The sequence below is a fragment of the Salmo salar genome, chromosome ssa17 (genome assembly GCF_905237065.1).
Source record: "Salmo salar chromosome ssa17, Ssal_v3.1, whole genome shotgun sequence".
NCBI lineage: Eukaryota > Metazoa > Chordata > Actinopteri > Salmoniformes > Salmonidae > Salmo > Salmo salar.
Genome location: NC_059458.1, coordinates 76611104 through 76628389, shown reverse-complemented (window position 1 = coordinate 76628389; position 17286 = coordinate 76611104). Strand labels below are relative to the sequence as shown.

The 17286-nt window shown below is 50.3% G+C and overlaps 1 protein-coding gene across 6 annotated transcripts in view; it reads left to right on the top strand.

The window, feature by feature from the left end:
* Positions 1 to 16749, top strand: part of LOC106609845 (LIM domain only protein 3) — a 139617-nt gene extending 122868 nt beyond the window's left edge. For all 6 annotated transcript variants that reach the window (XM_045700169.1, XM_045700170.1, XM_045700171.1 and 3 more), the window contains one exon: positions 15965 to 16749. In XM_045700169.1, coding sequence (XP_045556125.1) covers positions 15965 to 16070 — 106 coding nt within the window. In that variant the 3' untranslated portion in view covers positions 16071 to 16749. The remainder of the gene's footprint in view (positions 1 to 15964) is intronic.
* The last annotated feature ends 537 nt before the right edge of the window (positions 16750 to 17286 follow it).

The window sequence follows — 17286 nt, the reverse complement described above, 5'->3', positions numbered from 1 at the left end:
AACCCCGACCCCGACCCCCAGCCCAGAGACCACAGCAGCATCTCACAGTCCCACTTAAAGAATTACGGATGGTGTCTGGGGAGAGGGGAATCACTGTGGTGTCTGGGGAGAGGGGAATCACTGTGGTGTCTGGGGAGAGGGGAATCACTGTGGTGTCTGGGGAGAGGGGAATCACTGTGGTGTCTGGGGAGAGGGGAATCACTGTGGTGTCTGGAGAGAGGGAAATCACTGTGGTGTCTGGGGAGAGGGGAATCACTGTGGTGTCTGGGGAGAGAGGAATCACTGTGGTGTCTGGGGAGAGAGGAATCACTGTGGTGTCTGGGGAGAGGGGAATCACTGTGGTGTCTGGGGAGAGAGGAATCACTGTGGTGTCTGGGGAGAGGGGAATCACTGTGGTGTCTGGGGAGAGGGGAATCACTGTGGTGTCTGGGGAGAGGGGAATCACTGTGGTGTCTGGGGAGAAGGGAATCACTGTGGTGTCTGGGGAGAAGGGAATCACTGTGGTGTCTGGGGAGAGGGGAATCACTGTGGTGTCTGGGGAGAGGGGAATCACTGTGGTGTCTGGGGAGAGGGGAATTACTGTGGTGGTGGGGAGAGGGGAATCACTGTGGTGTCTGGGGAGAAGGTCATGTGTTCTGGATGTCCAGTTTAACACAGTAAGGCCCTACAGTACAGTCAGACCCAGAGGAAGGCCAGACAGGGCCAGTCTCAGCATGTACAGTACAGTCAGACCCAGAGGAAGGCCAGACAGGGCCAGTCTCAGCATGTACAGTACAGTCAGACCCAGAGGAAGGCCCTACAGGGCCAGTCTCAGCATGTACAGTACAGTCAGACCCAGAGGAAGGCCAGACAGGGCCAGTCTCAGCATGTACAGTACAGTCAGACCCAGAGGAAGGCCAGACAGGGCCAGTCTCAGCATGTACAGTACAGTCAGACCCAGAGGAAGGCCAGACAGTGCCAGTCTCAGCATGTACAGTACAGTCAGACCCAGAGGAAGGCCAGACAGGGCCAGTCTCAGCATGTACAGTACAGTCAGACCCAGAGGAAGGCCAGACAGGGCCAGTCTCAGCATGTACAGTACAGTCAGACCCAGAGGAAGGCCAGACAGGGCCAGTCTCAGCATGTACAGTACAGTCAGACCCAGAGGAAGGCCAGACAGGGCCAGTCTCAGCATGTACAGTACAGTCAGACCCAGAGGAAGGCCAGACAGGGCCAGTCTCAGCATGTACAGTACAGTCAGACCCAGAGGAAGGCCCTACAGGGCCAGTCTCAGCATGTACAGTACAGTCAGACCCAGAGGAAGGCCAGACAGGGCCAGTCTCAGCATGTACAGTACAGTCAGACCCAGAGGAAGGCCAGACAGGGCCAGTCTCAGCATGTACAGTACAGTCAGACCCAGAGGAAGGCCAGACAGGGCCAGTCTCAGCATGTACAGTACAGTCAGACCCAGAGGAAGGCCCTACAGGGCCAGTCTCAGCATGTACAGTACAGTCAGACCCAGAGGAAGGCCAGACAGGGCCAGTCTCAGCATGTACAGTACAGTCAGACCCAGAGGAAGGCCCGACAGGGCCAGTCTCAGCATGTACAGTACAGTCAGACCCAGAGGAAGGCCCGACAGGGCCAGTCTCAGCATGTACAGTACAGTCAGACCCAGAGGAAGGCCAGACAGGGCCAGTCTCAGCATGTACAGTACAGTCAGACCCAGAGGAAGGCCAGACAGGGCCAGTCTCAGCATGTACAGTACAGTCAGACCCAGAGGAAGGCCAGACAGGGCCAGTCTCAGCATGTACAGTACAGTCAGACCCAGAGGAAGGCCAGACAGGGCCAGTCTCAGCATGTACAGTACAGTCAGACCCAGAGGAAGGCCAGACAGGGCCAGTCTCAGCATGTACAGTACAGTCAGACCCAGAGGAAGGCCCGACAGGGCCAGTCTCAGCATGTACAGTACAGTCAGACCCAGAGGAAGGCCAGACAGGGCCAGTCTCAGCATGTACAGTACAGTCAGACCCAGAGGAAGGCCAGACAGGGCCAGTCTCAGCATGTACAGTACAGTCAGACCCAGAGGAAGGCCAGACAGGGCCAGTCTCAGCATGTACAGTACAGTCAGACCCAGAGGAAGGCCAGACAGGGCCAGTCTCAGCATGCACAGTACAGTCAGACCCAGAGGAAGGCCAGACAGGGCCAGTCTCAGCATGTACAGTACAGTCAGACCCAGAGGAAGGCCAGACAGGGCCAGTCTCAGCATGTACAGTACAGTCAGACCCAGAGGAAGGCCAGACAGGGCCAGTCTCAGCATGTACAGTACAGTCAGACCCAGAGGAAGGCCAGACAGGGCCAGTCTCAGCATGTACAGTACAGTCAGACCCAGAGGAAGGCCCTACAGGGCCAGTCTCAGCATGTACAGTACAGTCAGACCCAGAGGAAGGCCCGACAGGGCCAGTCTCAGCATGTACAGTACAGTCAGACCCAGAGGAAGGCCAGACAGGGCCAGTCTCAGCATGTACAGTACAGTCAGACCCAGAGGAAGGCCCGACAGGGCCAGTCTCAGCATGTACAGTACAGTCAGACCCAGAGGAAGGCCAGACAGGGCCAGTCTCAGCATGTACAGTACAGTCAGACCCAGAGGAAGGCCAGACAGGGCCAGTCTCAGCATGTACAGTACAGTCAGACCCAGAGGAAGGCCCGACAGGGCCAGTCTCAGCATGTACAGTACAGTCAGACCCAGAGGAAGGCCCGACAGGGCCAGTCTCAGCATGTACAGTACAGTCAGACCCAGAGGAAGGCCAGACAGGGCCAGTCTCAGCATGTACAGTACAGTCAGACCCAGAGGAAGGCCAGACAGGGCCAGTCTCAGCATGTACAGTACAGTCAGACCCAGAGGAAGGCCCGACAGGGCCAGTCTCAGCATGTACAGTACAGTCAGACCCAGAGGAAGGCCAGACAGGGCCAGTCTCAGCATGTACAGTACAGTCAGACCCAGAGGAAGGCCCTACAGGGCCAGTCTCAGCATGTACAGTACAGTCAGACCCAGAGGAAGGCCAGACAGGGCCAGTCTCAGCATGTACAGTACAGTCAGACCCAGAGGAAGGCCAGACAGGGCCAGTCTCAGCATGTACAGTACAGTCAGACCCAGAGGAAGGCCAGACAGGGCCAGTCTCAGCATGTACAGTACAGTCAGACCCAGAGGAAGGCCAGACAGGGCCAGTCTCAGCATGTACAGTACAGTCAGACCCAGAGGAAGGCCAGACAGGGCCAGTCTCAGCATGTACAGTACAGTCAGACCCAGAGGAAGGCCAGACAGGGCCAGTCTCAGCATGTACAGTACAGTCAGACCCAGAGGAAGGCCAGACAGGGCCAGTCTCAGCATGTACAGTACAGTCAGACCCAGAGGAAGGCCAGACAGGGCCAGTCTCAGCATGTACAGTACAGTCAGACCCAGAGGAAGGCCAGACAGGGCCAGTCTCAGCATGTACAGTACAGTCAGACCCAGAGGAAGGCCAGACAGGGCCAGTCTCAGCATGTACAGTACAGTCAGACCCAGAGGAAGGCCAGACAGGGCCAGTCTCAGCATGCACAGTACAGTCAGACCCAGAGGAAGGCCAGACAGGGCCAGTCTCAGCATGTACAGTACAGTCAGACCCAGAGGAAGGCCAGACAGGGCCAGTCTCAGCATGTACAGTACAGTCAGACCCAGAGGAAGGCCAGACAGGGCCAGTCTCAGCATGTACAGTACAGTCAGACCCAGAGGAAGGCCAGACAGGGCCAGTCTCAGCATGTACAGTACAGTCAGACCCAGAGGAAGGCCCGACAGGGCCAGTCTCAGCATGTACAGTACAGTCAGACCCAGAGGAAGGCCAGACAGGGCCAGTCTCAGCATGTACAGTACAGTCAGACCCAGAGGAAGGCCCGACAGGGCCAGTCTCAGCATGTACAGTACAGTCAGACCCAGAGGAAGGCCCGACAGGGCCAGTCTCAGCATGTACAGTACAGTCAGACCCAGAGGAAGGCCAGACAGGGCCAGTCTCAGCATGTACAGTACAGTCAGACCCAGAGGAAGGCCAGACAGGGCCAGTCTCAGCATGTACAGTACAGTCAGACCCAGAGGAAGGCCCGACAGGGCCAGTCTCAGCATGTACAGTACAGTCAGACCCAGAGGAAGGCCAGACAGGGCCAGTCTCAGCATGTACAGTACAGTCAGACCCAGAGGAAGGCCAGACAGGGCCAGTCTCAGCATGTACAGTACAGTCAGACCCAGAGGAAGGCCAGACAGGGCCAGTCTCAGCATGTACAGTACAGTCAGACCCAGAGGAAGGCCAGACAGGGCCAGTCTCAGCATGTACAGTACAGTCAGACCCAGAGGAAGGCCCGACAGGGCCAGTCTCAGCATGTACAGTACAGTCAGACCCAGAGGAAGGCCCGACAGGGCCAGTCTCAGCATGTACAGTACAGTCAGACCCAGAGGAAGGCCAGACAGGGCCAGTCTCAGCATGTACAGTACAGTCAGACCCAGAGGAAGGCCAGACAGGGCCAGTCTCAGCATGTACAGTACAGTCAGACCCAGAGGAAGGCCAGACAGGGCCAGTCTCAGCATGTACAGTACAGTCAGACCCAGAGGAAGGCCAGACAGGGCCAGTCTCAGCATGTACAGTACAGTCAGACCCAGAGGAAGGCCAGACAGGGCCAGTCTCAGCATGTACAGTACAGTCAGACCCAGAGGAAGGCCAGACAGGGCCAGTCTCAGCATGTACAGTACAGTCAGACCCAGAGGAAGGCCAGACAGGGCCAGTCTCAGCATGTACAGTACAGTCAGACCCAGAGGAAGGCCAGACAGGGCCAGTCTCAGCATGTACAGTACAGTCAGACCCAGAGGAAGGCCAGACAGGGCCAGTCTCAGCATGTACAGTACAGTCAGACCCAGAGGAAGGCCCTACAGGGCCAGTCTCAGCATGTACAGTACAGTCAGACCCAGAGGAAGGCCAGACAGGGCCAGTCTCAGCATGTACAGTACAGTCAGACCCAGAGGAAGGCCAGACAGGGCCAGTCTCAGCATGTACAGTACAGTCAGACCCAGAGGAAGGCCCTACAGGGCCAGTCTCAGCATGTACAGTACAGTCAGACCCAGAGGAAGGCCAGACAGGGCCAGTCTCAGCATGTACAGTACAGTCAGACCCAGAGGAAGGCCAGACAGGGCCAGTCTCAGCATGTACAGTACAGTCAGACCCAGAGGAAGGCCAGACAGGGCCAGTCTCAGCATGTACAGTACAGTCAGACCCAGAGGAAGGCCAGACAGGGCCAGTCTCAGCATGTACAGTACAGTCAGACCCAGAGGAAGGCCAGACAGGGCCAGTCTCGGACATGTACAGTACAGTCAGACCCAGAGGAAGGCCAGACAGGGCCAGTCTCAGCATGTACAGTACAGTCAGACCCAGAGGAAGGCCAGACAGGGCCAGTCTCAGCATGTACAGTACAGTCAGACCCAGAGGAAGGCCCTACAGGGCCAGTCTCAGCATGTACAGTACAGTCAGACCCAGAGGAAGGCCCTACAGGGCCAGTCTCAGCATGTACAGTACAGTCAGACCCAGAGGAAGGCCAGACAGGGCCAGTCTCAGCATGTACAGTACAGTCAGACCCAGAGGAAGGCCAGACAGGGCCAGTCTCAGCATGTACAGTACAGTCAGACCCAGAGGAAGGCCAGACAGGGCCAGTCTCAGCATGTACAGTACAGTCAGACCCAGAGGAAGGCCAGACAGGGCCAGTCTCAGCATGTACAGTACAGTCAGACCCAGAGGAAGGCCCTACAGGGCCAGTCTCAGCATGTACAGTACAGTCAGACCCAGAGGAAGGCCCTACAGGGCCAGTCTCAGCATGTACAGTACAGTCAGACCCAGAGGAAGGCCAGACAGGGCCAGTCTCAGCATGTACAGTACAGTCAGACCCAGAGGAAGGCCAGACAGGGCCAGTCTCAGCATGTACAGTACAGTCAGACCCAGAGGAAGGCCAGACAGGGCCAGTCTCAGCATGTACAGTACAGTCAGACCCAGAGGAAGGCCAGACAGGGCCAGTCTCAGCATGTACAGTACAGTCAGACCCAGAGGAAGGCCAGACAGGGCCAGTCTCAGCATGTACAGTACAGTCAGACCCAGAGGAAGGCCAGACAGGGCCAGTCTCAGCATGTACAGTACAGTCAGACCCAGAGGAAGGCCCGACAGGGCCAGTCTCAGCATGTACAGTACAGTCAGACCCAGAGGAAGGCCCTACAGGGCCAGTCTCAGCATGTACAGTACAGTCAGACCCAGAGGAAGGCCCTACAGGGCCAGTCTCAGCATGTACAGTACAGTCAGACCCAGAGGAAGGCCCTACAGGGCCAGTCTCAGCATGTACAGTACAGTCAGACCCAGAGGAAGGCTCTACAGGGCCAGTCTCAGCATTTGTATCTGGAGCCACTGTGTTACATGCTGCTACTCTACAGTCATTGGTCTGGTCGTCGTAGGACAGACAGGACTCGGTTGACTCTGTGTTACATGCTGCTGCTCTACAGTCATTGGTCTGGTCGTCTCTGTGTGGATAATGGGGTTGATTACTGGGACTTCGTCCTAAAGGAATTACACAGGACAACCTCAATCACCTTGATTTATTAATACATCTGTCTTCATCCAGGTTAGTCTGTCTTCATCCAGGTTAGTCTGTATTCATCCAGGTTAGTCTGTATTCATCCATGTTAGTCTGTATTCATCCAGGTTAGTCTGTATAGTCTGTATTCATCCAGGTTAGTCTGTATTCGTCCAGGTTAGTCTGTATAGTCTGTATTCATCCAGGTTAGTCTGTATTCATCCAGGTTAGTCTGTATTCGTCCAGGTTAGTCTGTATTCATCCAGGTTAGTCTGTATAGTCTGTATTCATCCAGGTTAGTCTGTCTTCATCCAGGTTAGTCTGTCTTCATCCAGGTTAGTCTGTATTCGTCCAGGTTAGTCTGTATTCATCCAGGTTAGTCTGTATTCATCCAGGTTAGTCTGTATAGTCTGTATTCATCCAGGTTAGTCTGTATTCATCCAGGTTAGTCTGTATTCATCCAGGTTAGTCTGTATTCATCCAGGTTAGTCTGTATTCATCCAGGTTAGTCTGTATAGTCTGTATTCATCCAGGTTAGTCTGTATTCATCCAGGTTAGTCTGTATTCATCCAGGTTAGTCTGTATTCATCCAGGTTAGTCTGTTTTCATCCAGGTTAGTCTGTATTCATCCAGGTTAGTCTGTCTTCATCCAGGTTAGTCTGTATTCATCCAGGTTAGTCTGTATAGTCTGTATTCATCCAGGTTAGTCTGTATTCATCCAGGTTAGTCTGTATTCATCCAGGTTAATCTGTATAGTCTGTATTCATCCAGGTTAGTCTGTATTCATCCAGGTTAGTCTGTATTCATCCAGGTTAGTCTGTATTCATCCAGGTTAGTCTGTATAGTCTGTATTCATCCAGGTTAGTCTGTATTCATCCAGGTTAGTCTGTTTTCATCCAGGTTAGTCTGTATTCGTCCAGGTTAGTCTGTATAGTCTGTATTCATCCAGGTTAGTCTGTATTCATCCAGGTTAGTCTGTATTCATCCAGGTTAGTCTGTATTCATCCAGGTTAGTCTGTATAGTCTGTATTCGTCCAGGTTAGTCTGTATTCATCCAGGTTAGTCTGTATTCATCCAGGTTAGTCTGTATTCATCCAGGTTAGTCTGTATAGTCTGTATTCATCCAGTTTAGTCTGTATTCATCCAGGTTAGTCTGTATTCATCCAGGTTAGTCTGTATTCATCCAGGTTAGTCTGTATTCATCCAGGTTAGTCTGTATAGTCTGTATTCATCCAGGTTATTCTGTATTCATCCAGGTTAGTCTGTATTCATCCAGGTTAGTCTGTTTTCATCCAGGTTAGTCTGTATTCATCCAGGTTAGTCTGTCTTCATCCAGGTTAGTCTGTATTCATCCAGGTTAGTCTGTATAGTCTGTATTCATCCAGGTTAGTCTGTATTCATCCAGGTTAGTCTGTATAGTCTGTATTCATCCAGGTTAGTCTGTATTCGTCCAGGTTAGTCTGTATTCATCCAGGTTAGTCTGTATTCATCCAGGTTAGTCTGTATTCATCCAGGTTAGTCTGTATTCATCCAGGTTAGTCTGTATAGTCTGTATTCATCCAGGTTAGTCTGTATTCATCCAGGTTAGTCTGTATTCGTCCAGGTTAGTCTGTATAGTCTGTATTCATCCAGGTTAGTCTGTATTCATCCAGGTTAGTCTGTATTCATCCAGGTTAGTCTGTATAGTCTGTATTCGTCCAGGTTAGTCTGTATTCATCCAGGTTAGTCTGTATTCATCCAGGTTAGTCTGTATTCATCCAGGTTAGTCTGTATAGTCTGTATTCATCCAGGTTAGTCTGTATTCATCCAGGTTAGTCTGTATTCATCCAGGTTAGTCTGTATTCATCCAGGTTAGTCTGTATTCATCCAGGTTAGTCTGTATAGTCTGTATTCATCCAGGTTAGTCTGTATTCATCCAGGTTAGTCTGTATTCATCCAGGTTAGTCTGTATTCATCCAGGTTAGTGTGTCTTCATCCAGGTTAGTCTGTATAGTCTGTATTCATCCAGGTTAGTCTCTATTCATCCAGGTTAGTCTGTATTCATCCAGGTTAGTCTGTATTCATCCAGGTTAGTCTGTATTCATCCAGGTTAGTCTGTATAGTCTGTATTCATCCAGGTTAGTCTGTATTCATCCAGGTTAGTCTGTATTCATCCAGGTTAGTCTGTATTCATCCAGGTTAGTCTGTATAGTCTGTATTCATCCAGGTTAGTCTGTATTCGTCCAGGTTAGTCTGTATTCATCCAGGTTAGTCTGTATTCATCCAGGTTAGTCTGTATTCATCCAGGTTAGTCTGTATTCATCCAGGTTAGTCTGTATAGTCTGTATTCATCCAGGTTAGTCTGTATTCATCCAGGTTAGTCTGTATTCGTCCAGGTTAGTCTGTATAGTCTGTATTCATCCAGGTTAGTCTGTATTCATCCAGGTTAGTCTGTATTCATCCAGGTTAGTCTGTATAGTCTGTATTCGTCCAGGTTAGTCTGTATTCATCCAGGTTAGTCTGTATTCATCCAGGTTAGTCTGTATTCATCCAGGTTAGTCTGTATAGTCTGTATTCATCCAGGTTAGTCTGTATTCATCCAGGTTAGTCTGTATTCATCCAGGTTAGTCTGTATTCATCCAGGTTAGTCTGTATTCATCCAGGTTAGTCTGTATAGTCTGTATTCATCCAGGTTAGTCTGTATTCGTCCAGGTTAGTCTGTATTCATCCAGGTTAGTCTGTATTCGTCCAGGTTAGTCTGTATTCGTCCAGGTTAGTCTGTATTCATCCAGGTTAGTCTGTATAGTCTGTATTCATCCAGGTTAGTCTGTATTCATCCAGGTTAGTCTGTATTCATCCAGGTTAGTCTGTATTCATCCAGGTTAGTGTGTCTTCATCCAGGTTAGTCTGTATAGTCTGTATTCATCCAGGTTAGTCTCTATTCATCCAGGTTAGTCTGTATTCATCCAGGTTAGTCTGTATTCATCCAGGTTAGTCTGTATTCATCCAGGTTAGTCTGTATAGTCTGTATTCATCCAGGTTAGTCTGTATTCATCCAGGTTAGTCTGTATTCATCCAGGTTAGTCTGTATTCATCCAGGTTAGTCTGTATAGTCTGTATTCATCCAGGTTAGTTTGTATTCATCCAGGTTAGTCTGTATTCATCCAGGTTAGTCTGTATTCATCCAGTTTAGTCTCATTTTATTTTTTTAATTTTAATTTAAGCTTTATTTCATTTGACATGAAATCTCTTTTGCCAGAACATTATAGTGATTAGAATATTAACAGATGAATATTGAGTGCTGTAAAATAAGACATTTTATCCATGTGCTATAGCTGAGAAGTCTATTTAAAACCCCTGTCAAACCCTGAGTTTGTTTCTGATCGCCCAGCAGCATTTAACCTGGGTGGGAAACATGATTTACATCTTGCTGTTACAATGAATCCCTGGTGTTGTTTAACCAATAACCTCACTGTAACGGTAATTAGACTGGCCTTGGGTCTCAAATGGTACCCTATTCTCTACGTAGTGCACTACTTCTGACCAGGGCCCATAGGGGAATAGGTGGGCGTTGAGGAAGCAGCCTTGGTACAGCTAACAGAGATCATTTCATTTGTTTGACAAGCTCCCTCCTTCCCTCCCTGTTCCGTCATTTGAGAGGAAAGTGAGAACTCTAGTTAACATTGAGCCTCTGGGGCAAATAGCTGGCGACCAATATATCTGTGAGCGTGCAGCCTGTGAAAACTGTGGAAGCCATTCTTCTGCCTCCTCCTCTTCATCTCCTTCTTGCCCTCCTCTCCACCTCTACCCTCTCCTCTCCTTCTCCTTCTCCTCCTCCACCTCCACCCTCTCCTCTCCTTCTCCTTCTCCTTCTCCTCCTCCACCTCCACCCTCTCCTCTCCTTCTCCTTCTCCTTCTCCTTCTCCTCCTCCACCTCTACCCTCTCCTCTCATTCTCCTTCTCCTCCTCCACCTCCACCCTCTCCTCTCCTTCTCCTTCTCCTTCTCCTCCTCCACCTCTCCTCTCCTTCTCCTTCTCCTCATCCACCCCCCTCCTCTCCTCTCCTCTCCACCTCTCCATCCTCCTCCTCCTCTCCTCCTCTCCTCCTGGCTGGTGGTGCACTACATAGGGTTATTTATTGGACGCAGCTCTGTTGGGGCATAGTGCAATATCCTCATCATATGCTGTTGAATTTTCACCCAGCAGAAATCATTTGTCTGTGCGACATAAGTGTGGGGGGGGGCAAGGGGCAAGAGCTGTGAATGGAGAGAGAGGGGGAGGGGGGGGAGAGAGAAAAAGGGGGAGCGAAAGAGAGAGAGAGAAAGAGATAGAGAACGTGAGGGAGTAAATAAAGAGAGGGCTATAAATAAAGGAGAGGAATCCTATTAGCGGAAGAAAACAGGATGGAGAGACAGAGGGAGGGAGAGAATGAACGAGGGGCCACAGTGTCAGAGGAGACGGAAAACTAATGTATTCTGGGAAAATAATGTGTCATTTTAAAGCAGACGTTTTGTATTGGCCGGGCTGACACCATGAGGCTGAGCACACCTCTGCCTGGTGTTAATCGCCATGTCAACAAGCAGGAAGGATGGAGATTACCTGTGTAATGGATGGGTGCCCAGCCTGCAAGGCTGCATCTGAGATTGGCTTCTTCTCTAATACAACAAATTAAAGTTTAAGCAAAGTTCCACATAGGCTCAACAAAGGAACAATGTGCCTCACAAAGTAAGTAAAGTTCCACAACATAAAGACGTAGCCTCCTTATGTCATCTGAATAAAACCTGAGTAAATCCCAAAACACATATTGGCTTAAAAATATTTGAGACTTCTTAATGAGTAGCAATGTTTAACAAACGGTTCTGTCCTCCCTTTCTACTCCTAGAAAAGTAAAGAATACCAGTCCTAAAGCCCTACAGAGATTCAGGTGTTCTGCCTCCTCTTGTCCACTCCACCGTCACTCCCCCACACCACTGCAGCTCCTAGAGGAGAGAGAGAGAGAGAGAGAGATAGGCAGCCTCAGCTCAGTTAAACAGCACCAGCCGTGCTCAGTGTTGGACAGCTAGCTAGGGAGAAGTCAAACAGAGACTCAGCCTCCTCTCTCCTCCTCTCCTCTCCCAGTAACCAGAGGCACTGTCCACTCCCAGTAAACACAGGCACTGCCCCCCCCAGTCCCAGTAAACACAGGTGCTCTACGCTCTGACTTTGTCCAACTCTCACAGCTAGGGAGATAAAAGGCCCTCAGGACTGAAGCACTTCCCTCTCTCTCTCCCTCTCTCTAATCTCCACTCTGCCCATGTGGGAAAGGTCAAGCGGCCCCCTGGCTAAAAGAGAGGTGGAGGATGGAGAGGGGAATGGAGGAGAGGAGGAGGGAGGTAGTTAGGTCTTTAGGGTTGTTGTAACAGCTGCAGGTGGAAACAGAGAGGCCCCAGACAGACAGTGATCTCAACAGGATAAACAGTCTTTAGACCAGAGCACCATTGGACTGGAGGCTGTGTCCCAAATGGCACCCTGTTCCCCTGTATAGTACACTTCTTTTGACCAGAGACCTGTTGCCCCTGTAGTGCACTATGTAGGGAATAGGGTGGCATTTAGGACACAGGGTTTAGTCTTTCTAGAGAGTGAGATAGCTCCTCATCAACAGTAGTCTGACTTGAGTCCCAAATGGCACCCTATGTAGTGCACAACTTTTGACCAGGTCCCATAGGTCCCCATAGGGCTCTGGTCACAAGTAGTGCACTACATAGTGAATATCACGCCTCCTTTTATAAAGCTACGGTAGTGATAGGGCCGTCTAGGGGCTGGGGATTGGTCCTTTTATAAAGCTACGGTAGTGATAGGGCCGTCTAGGGGCTGGGGATTGGTCCTTTTATAAAGCTACGGTAGTGATAGGGCCGTCTAGGGGCTGGGGATTGGTCCTTTTATAAAGCTACGGTAGTGATAGGGCCGTCTAGGGGCTGGGGATTGGTCCTTTTATAAAGCTACGGTAGCGATAGGGCCGTCTAGGGGCTGGGGATTGGTCCTTTTATAAAGCTACGGTAGCGATAGGGCCGTCTAGGGGCTGGGGATTGGTCCTTTTATAAAGCTACGGTAGCGATAGGGCCGTCTAGGGGCTGGGGATTGGTCCTTTTATAAAGCTACGGTAGCGATAGGGCCGTCTAGGGGCTGGGGATTGGTCCTTTTATAAAGCTACTGTAGCGATAGGGCCGTCTAGGGGCTGGGGATTGGTCCTTTTATAAAGCTACTGTAGCGATAGGGCCGTCTAGGGGCTGGGGATTGGTCCTTTTATAAAGCTACTGTAGTGATAGGGCCGTCTAGGGGCTGGGGATTGGTCCTTTTATAAAGCTACGGTAGCGATAGGGCCGTCTAGGGGCTGGGGATTGGTCCTTTTATAAAGCTACGGTAGCGATAGGGCCGTCTAGGGGCTGGGGATTGGTCCTTTTATAAAGCTACGGTAGCGATAGGGCCGTCTAGGGGCTGGGGATTGGTCCTTTTATAAAGCTACTGTAGTGATAGGGCCGTCTAGGGGCTGGGGATTGGTCCTTTTATAAAGCTACGGTAGCGATAGGGCCGTCTAGGGGCTGGGGATTGGTCCTTTTATAAAGCTACGGTAGCGATAGGGCCGTCTAGGGGCTGGGGATTGGTCCTTTTATAAAGCTACGGTAGCGATAGGGCCGTCTAGGGGCTGGGGATTGGTCCTTTTATAAAGCTACTGTAGTGATAGGGCCGTCTAGGGGCTGGGGATTGGTCCTTTTATAAAGCTACTGTAGTGATAGGGCCGTCTAGGGGCTGGGGATTGGTCCTTTTATAAAGCTACGGTAGTGATAGGGCCGTCTAGGGGCTGGGGATTGGTCCTTTTATAAAGCTACGGTAGTGATAGGGCCGTCTAGGGGCTGGGGATTGGTCCTTTTATAAAGCTACGGTAGTGATAGGGCCGTCTAGGGGCTGGGGATTGGTCTACAGCTCAGAGCTGCAAAATATGATGCTTATGTAAACTTATGTAAACCTGTCTCACTTTCTCTCCCTCGCTCCCTCGCTCTCTCTCTCTTTATCTCTCGTGTTTGCATCTCAATGTGAAAAAAAACAGTCTGCATGTTCTTCACAAAGTGGGCAACTGATGCTACTGAACCAGATGTCTGTGTATCAGGGGAGAAGCTCCAGGTGGTATCTGATGCTACTGAACCAGATGTCTGTGTGTCAGGGGAGAAGCTCCAGGTGGTATCTGATGCTACTGAACCAGATGTCTGTGTATCAGGGGAGAAGCTCCAGGTGGTATCTGATGCTACTGAACCAGATGTCTGTGTATCAGGGGAGAAGCTCCAGGTGGTATCTGATGCTACTGAGACAGATGTCTGTGTATCAGGGGAGAAGCTCCAGGTGGTATCTGATGCTACTGAACCAGATGTCTGTGTATCAGGGGAGAAGCTCCAGATGGTATCTGATGCTACTGAACCAGATGTCTGTGTATCAGGGGAGAAGCTCCAGATGGTATCTGATGCTACTGAACCAGATGTCTGTGTATCAGGGGAGAAGCTCCAGATGGTATCTGATGCTACTGAACCAGATGTCTGTGTATCAGGGGAGAAGCTCCAGATGGTATCTGATGCTACTGAACCAGATGTCTGTGTATCAGGGGAGAAGCTCCAGGTGGTATCTGATGCTACTGAACCAGATGTCTGTGTATCAGGGGAGAAGCTCCAGGTGGTATCTGATGCTACTGAACCAGATGTCTGTGTATCAGGGGAGAAGCTCCAGATGGTATCTGATGCTACTGAACCAGATGTCTGTGTATCAGGGGAGAAGCTCCAGATGGTATCTGATGCTACTGAACCAGATGTCTGTGTGTCAGGGGAGAAGCTCCAGATGGTATCTGATGCTACGGAGACAGATGTCTGTGTATCAGGGGAGAAGCTCCAGGTGGTATCTGATGCTACTGAACCAGATGTCTGTGTATCAGGGGAGAAGCTCCAGATGGTATCTGATGCTACTGAACCAGATGTCTGTGTATCAGGGGAGAAGCTCCAGATGGTATCTGATGCTACTGAGACAGATGTCTGTGTATCAGGGGAGAAGCTCCAGGTGGTATCTGATGCTACTGAACCAGATGTCTGTGTATCAGGGGAGAAGCTCCAGGTGGTATCTGATGCTACTGAACCAGATGTCTGTGTATCAGGGGAGAAGCTCCAGATGGTATCTGATGCTACTGAGACAGATGTCTGTGTATCAGGGGAGAAGTTCCAGGTGGTATCTGATGCTACTGAACCAGATGTCTGTGTATCAGAGGAGAAGCTCCAGATGGTATCTGATGCTACTGAACCAGATGTCTGTGTATCAGGGGAGAAGCTCCAGGTGGTATCTGACTCTACTGAACCAGATGTCTGTGTATCAGGGGAGAAGCTCCAGGTGGTATCTGATGCTACTGAACCAGATGTCTGTGTATCGGGGGAGAAGCTCCAGATGGTATCTGATGCTACTGAGACAGATATCTGTGTATCAGGGGAGAAGCTCCAGATGGTATCTGATGCTACTGAGACAGATATCTGTGTATCAGGGGAGAAGCTCCAGGTGGTATCTGATGCTACTGAACCAGATGTCTGTGTATCAGGGGAGAAGCTCCAGGTCAGCCATCATCACTGTTACATCCTCAGAAAGCATGAGCTCCTGAGTTGGGAAAATCTTGTGCAATACACCGACGCATGTCTTGTATTCCAGATCCTAAACGGCCTGGCTCCCCCTCCACTCAGTATTTCAGTTAAACAGAAAACCCAAACATATGGCAGCAGATCCACAAGGTCTGCCATGAGAGGTGACTGTATAGTTCCCATAAGGAAAAGCACCTTTAATCAATCTGCTTTCTCTGTGAGAGCTTCCCATGTCTGGAATACCCTCCCATCAGACACACAGAACTGCACCACCTATCACACCTTCACATAAAAAACATGAAGCTAAAGGCCAATCAGATTTGTGAACATAATCCCTAGCTGTGTATTGCCGCTTTCCATGTTGTCTGTTGTCTGTAACTTGTGAGGTGTGGAAACACTTTGTTGCTTTTATGGATTTTGTGTTGTTGCTTTTTGGGCTGTGTTGCTCTGTCTGTATGCTATGTCTTGCTTGTCCTATGTTGCTCTGTCTGTATGCTATGTCTTGCTTGTCCTATGTTGCTCTGCGTGTGCTTACTGCTCAATGATCATCTGTATTGTTATTGTAAATGTTTTTAATAACCTGCCCAGGGACTGCGGTTGAAAATTAGCCGGCTGGCTAAAACCGTCACTTTTACTGAAACGTTGATTAACGTCCACTGTCCCTGTAAAAAAATACAAGTAAACAACTCAAAAATGAAACTCAATAAACTCTCTCTTTTCTCTCCCTCCCTCTCTAGGTTTTGTGTGGGAGATAAGTTCTTCCTGAAGAACAATATGATCCTGTGTCAGACGGACTACGAGGAGGGGCTGATGAAGGAGGGGTACGCCCCGCAGGTTCGCTGACTCCAGATGAAGAGCGGGTGGGAGAGAGGGGGGGGGGGGTGATGTGATTGAGGAGAGCAGAGAGAGACTGAAGGAAGGAGGAGGAGATCCATCCAATAAGACTGAATGAAGGAGGATGAGAGACATCCAATCAGACTGAAGGAAGGAGGAGGAGATCCATCCAATCAGACTGAATGAAGGAGGAGGAGAGCCATCCAATCAGACTGAAGGAAGGAGGAGGAGAGCCATCCAATCAGACTGAAGGAAGGAGGAGGAGAGCCATCCAATCAGACTGAAGGAAGGAGGAGGAGAGCCATCCAATCAGACTGAAGGAAGGAGGAGGAGAGCCATCCAATCAGACTGAAGGAAGGAGGAGGAGAGCCATCCAATCAGACACCAAAAGCACTACTACTACTCTCTCTCTCTCTCTTCCTCTCCAAAGTCAGATCCCTAATGTGTATATAACCAACTAACAACCAACTTTCAACCTGGAAGGGACCCTTTCTCCGCTGTACAGAATAGCCATAGAGACTAAGGGTTGTCAGAGGAGGAGGCGAGGGAGTCCCCTACAAGGTCACAATGGACTACATGTACAAAAGTTGACTTTGTTTGTGTTCTGAAGGATGCTGCCTCTTCCCAGCAGCCAAACACTGGCTTTACAATGACACCCCAATCCACCTTCGCCCCCCCCACCTAAAAAGAGACATAAATACTTACACCTCCCCCTCCCCAATATCCATCCCTCCCTCCTATTCCTCTCTGGGGGACCACGGGAGAACCTAAACAATCAAGATCCCAGTGTCTGAAACCCATATGACTCAGTCTCCACTAGGGCCCAAGTGACTATCTGACCCGATCCGGGAAAGGCAGGGAAGAGAGAACTACAGAGATACAGCACGTCGCCATCAGATCTCAGGTTGAATAGGTGTCTTTCTTTTTAAATCGAACCGCAACAACTTCAATTCAACCACAATCCAACCATCGGATCACTTCAGCTCGGGAAAGCTCTCCATGTTGTTTTATAGACTCTCATTTGGACTCTCCTTGGAAGACTGACAATTCCGGACTGTGGTCCTATGGAGTGGCTTGTAATTAGTGCAGGGGGGGGGCTTGGATATTTTTTGCGGGAATTCTCACGTTTGTTAAGGCCTTGCCTGCCTTTTGGTTTGTGCTCTCACACTGGGTCTGGGTGGGGAGGGGGTGGGGGGTTCTAGGGGTATCGGGGGGGGGTTACTTT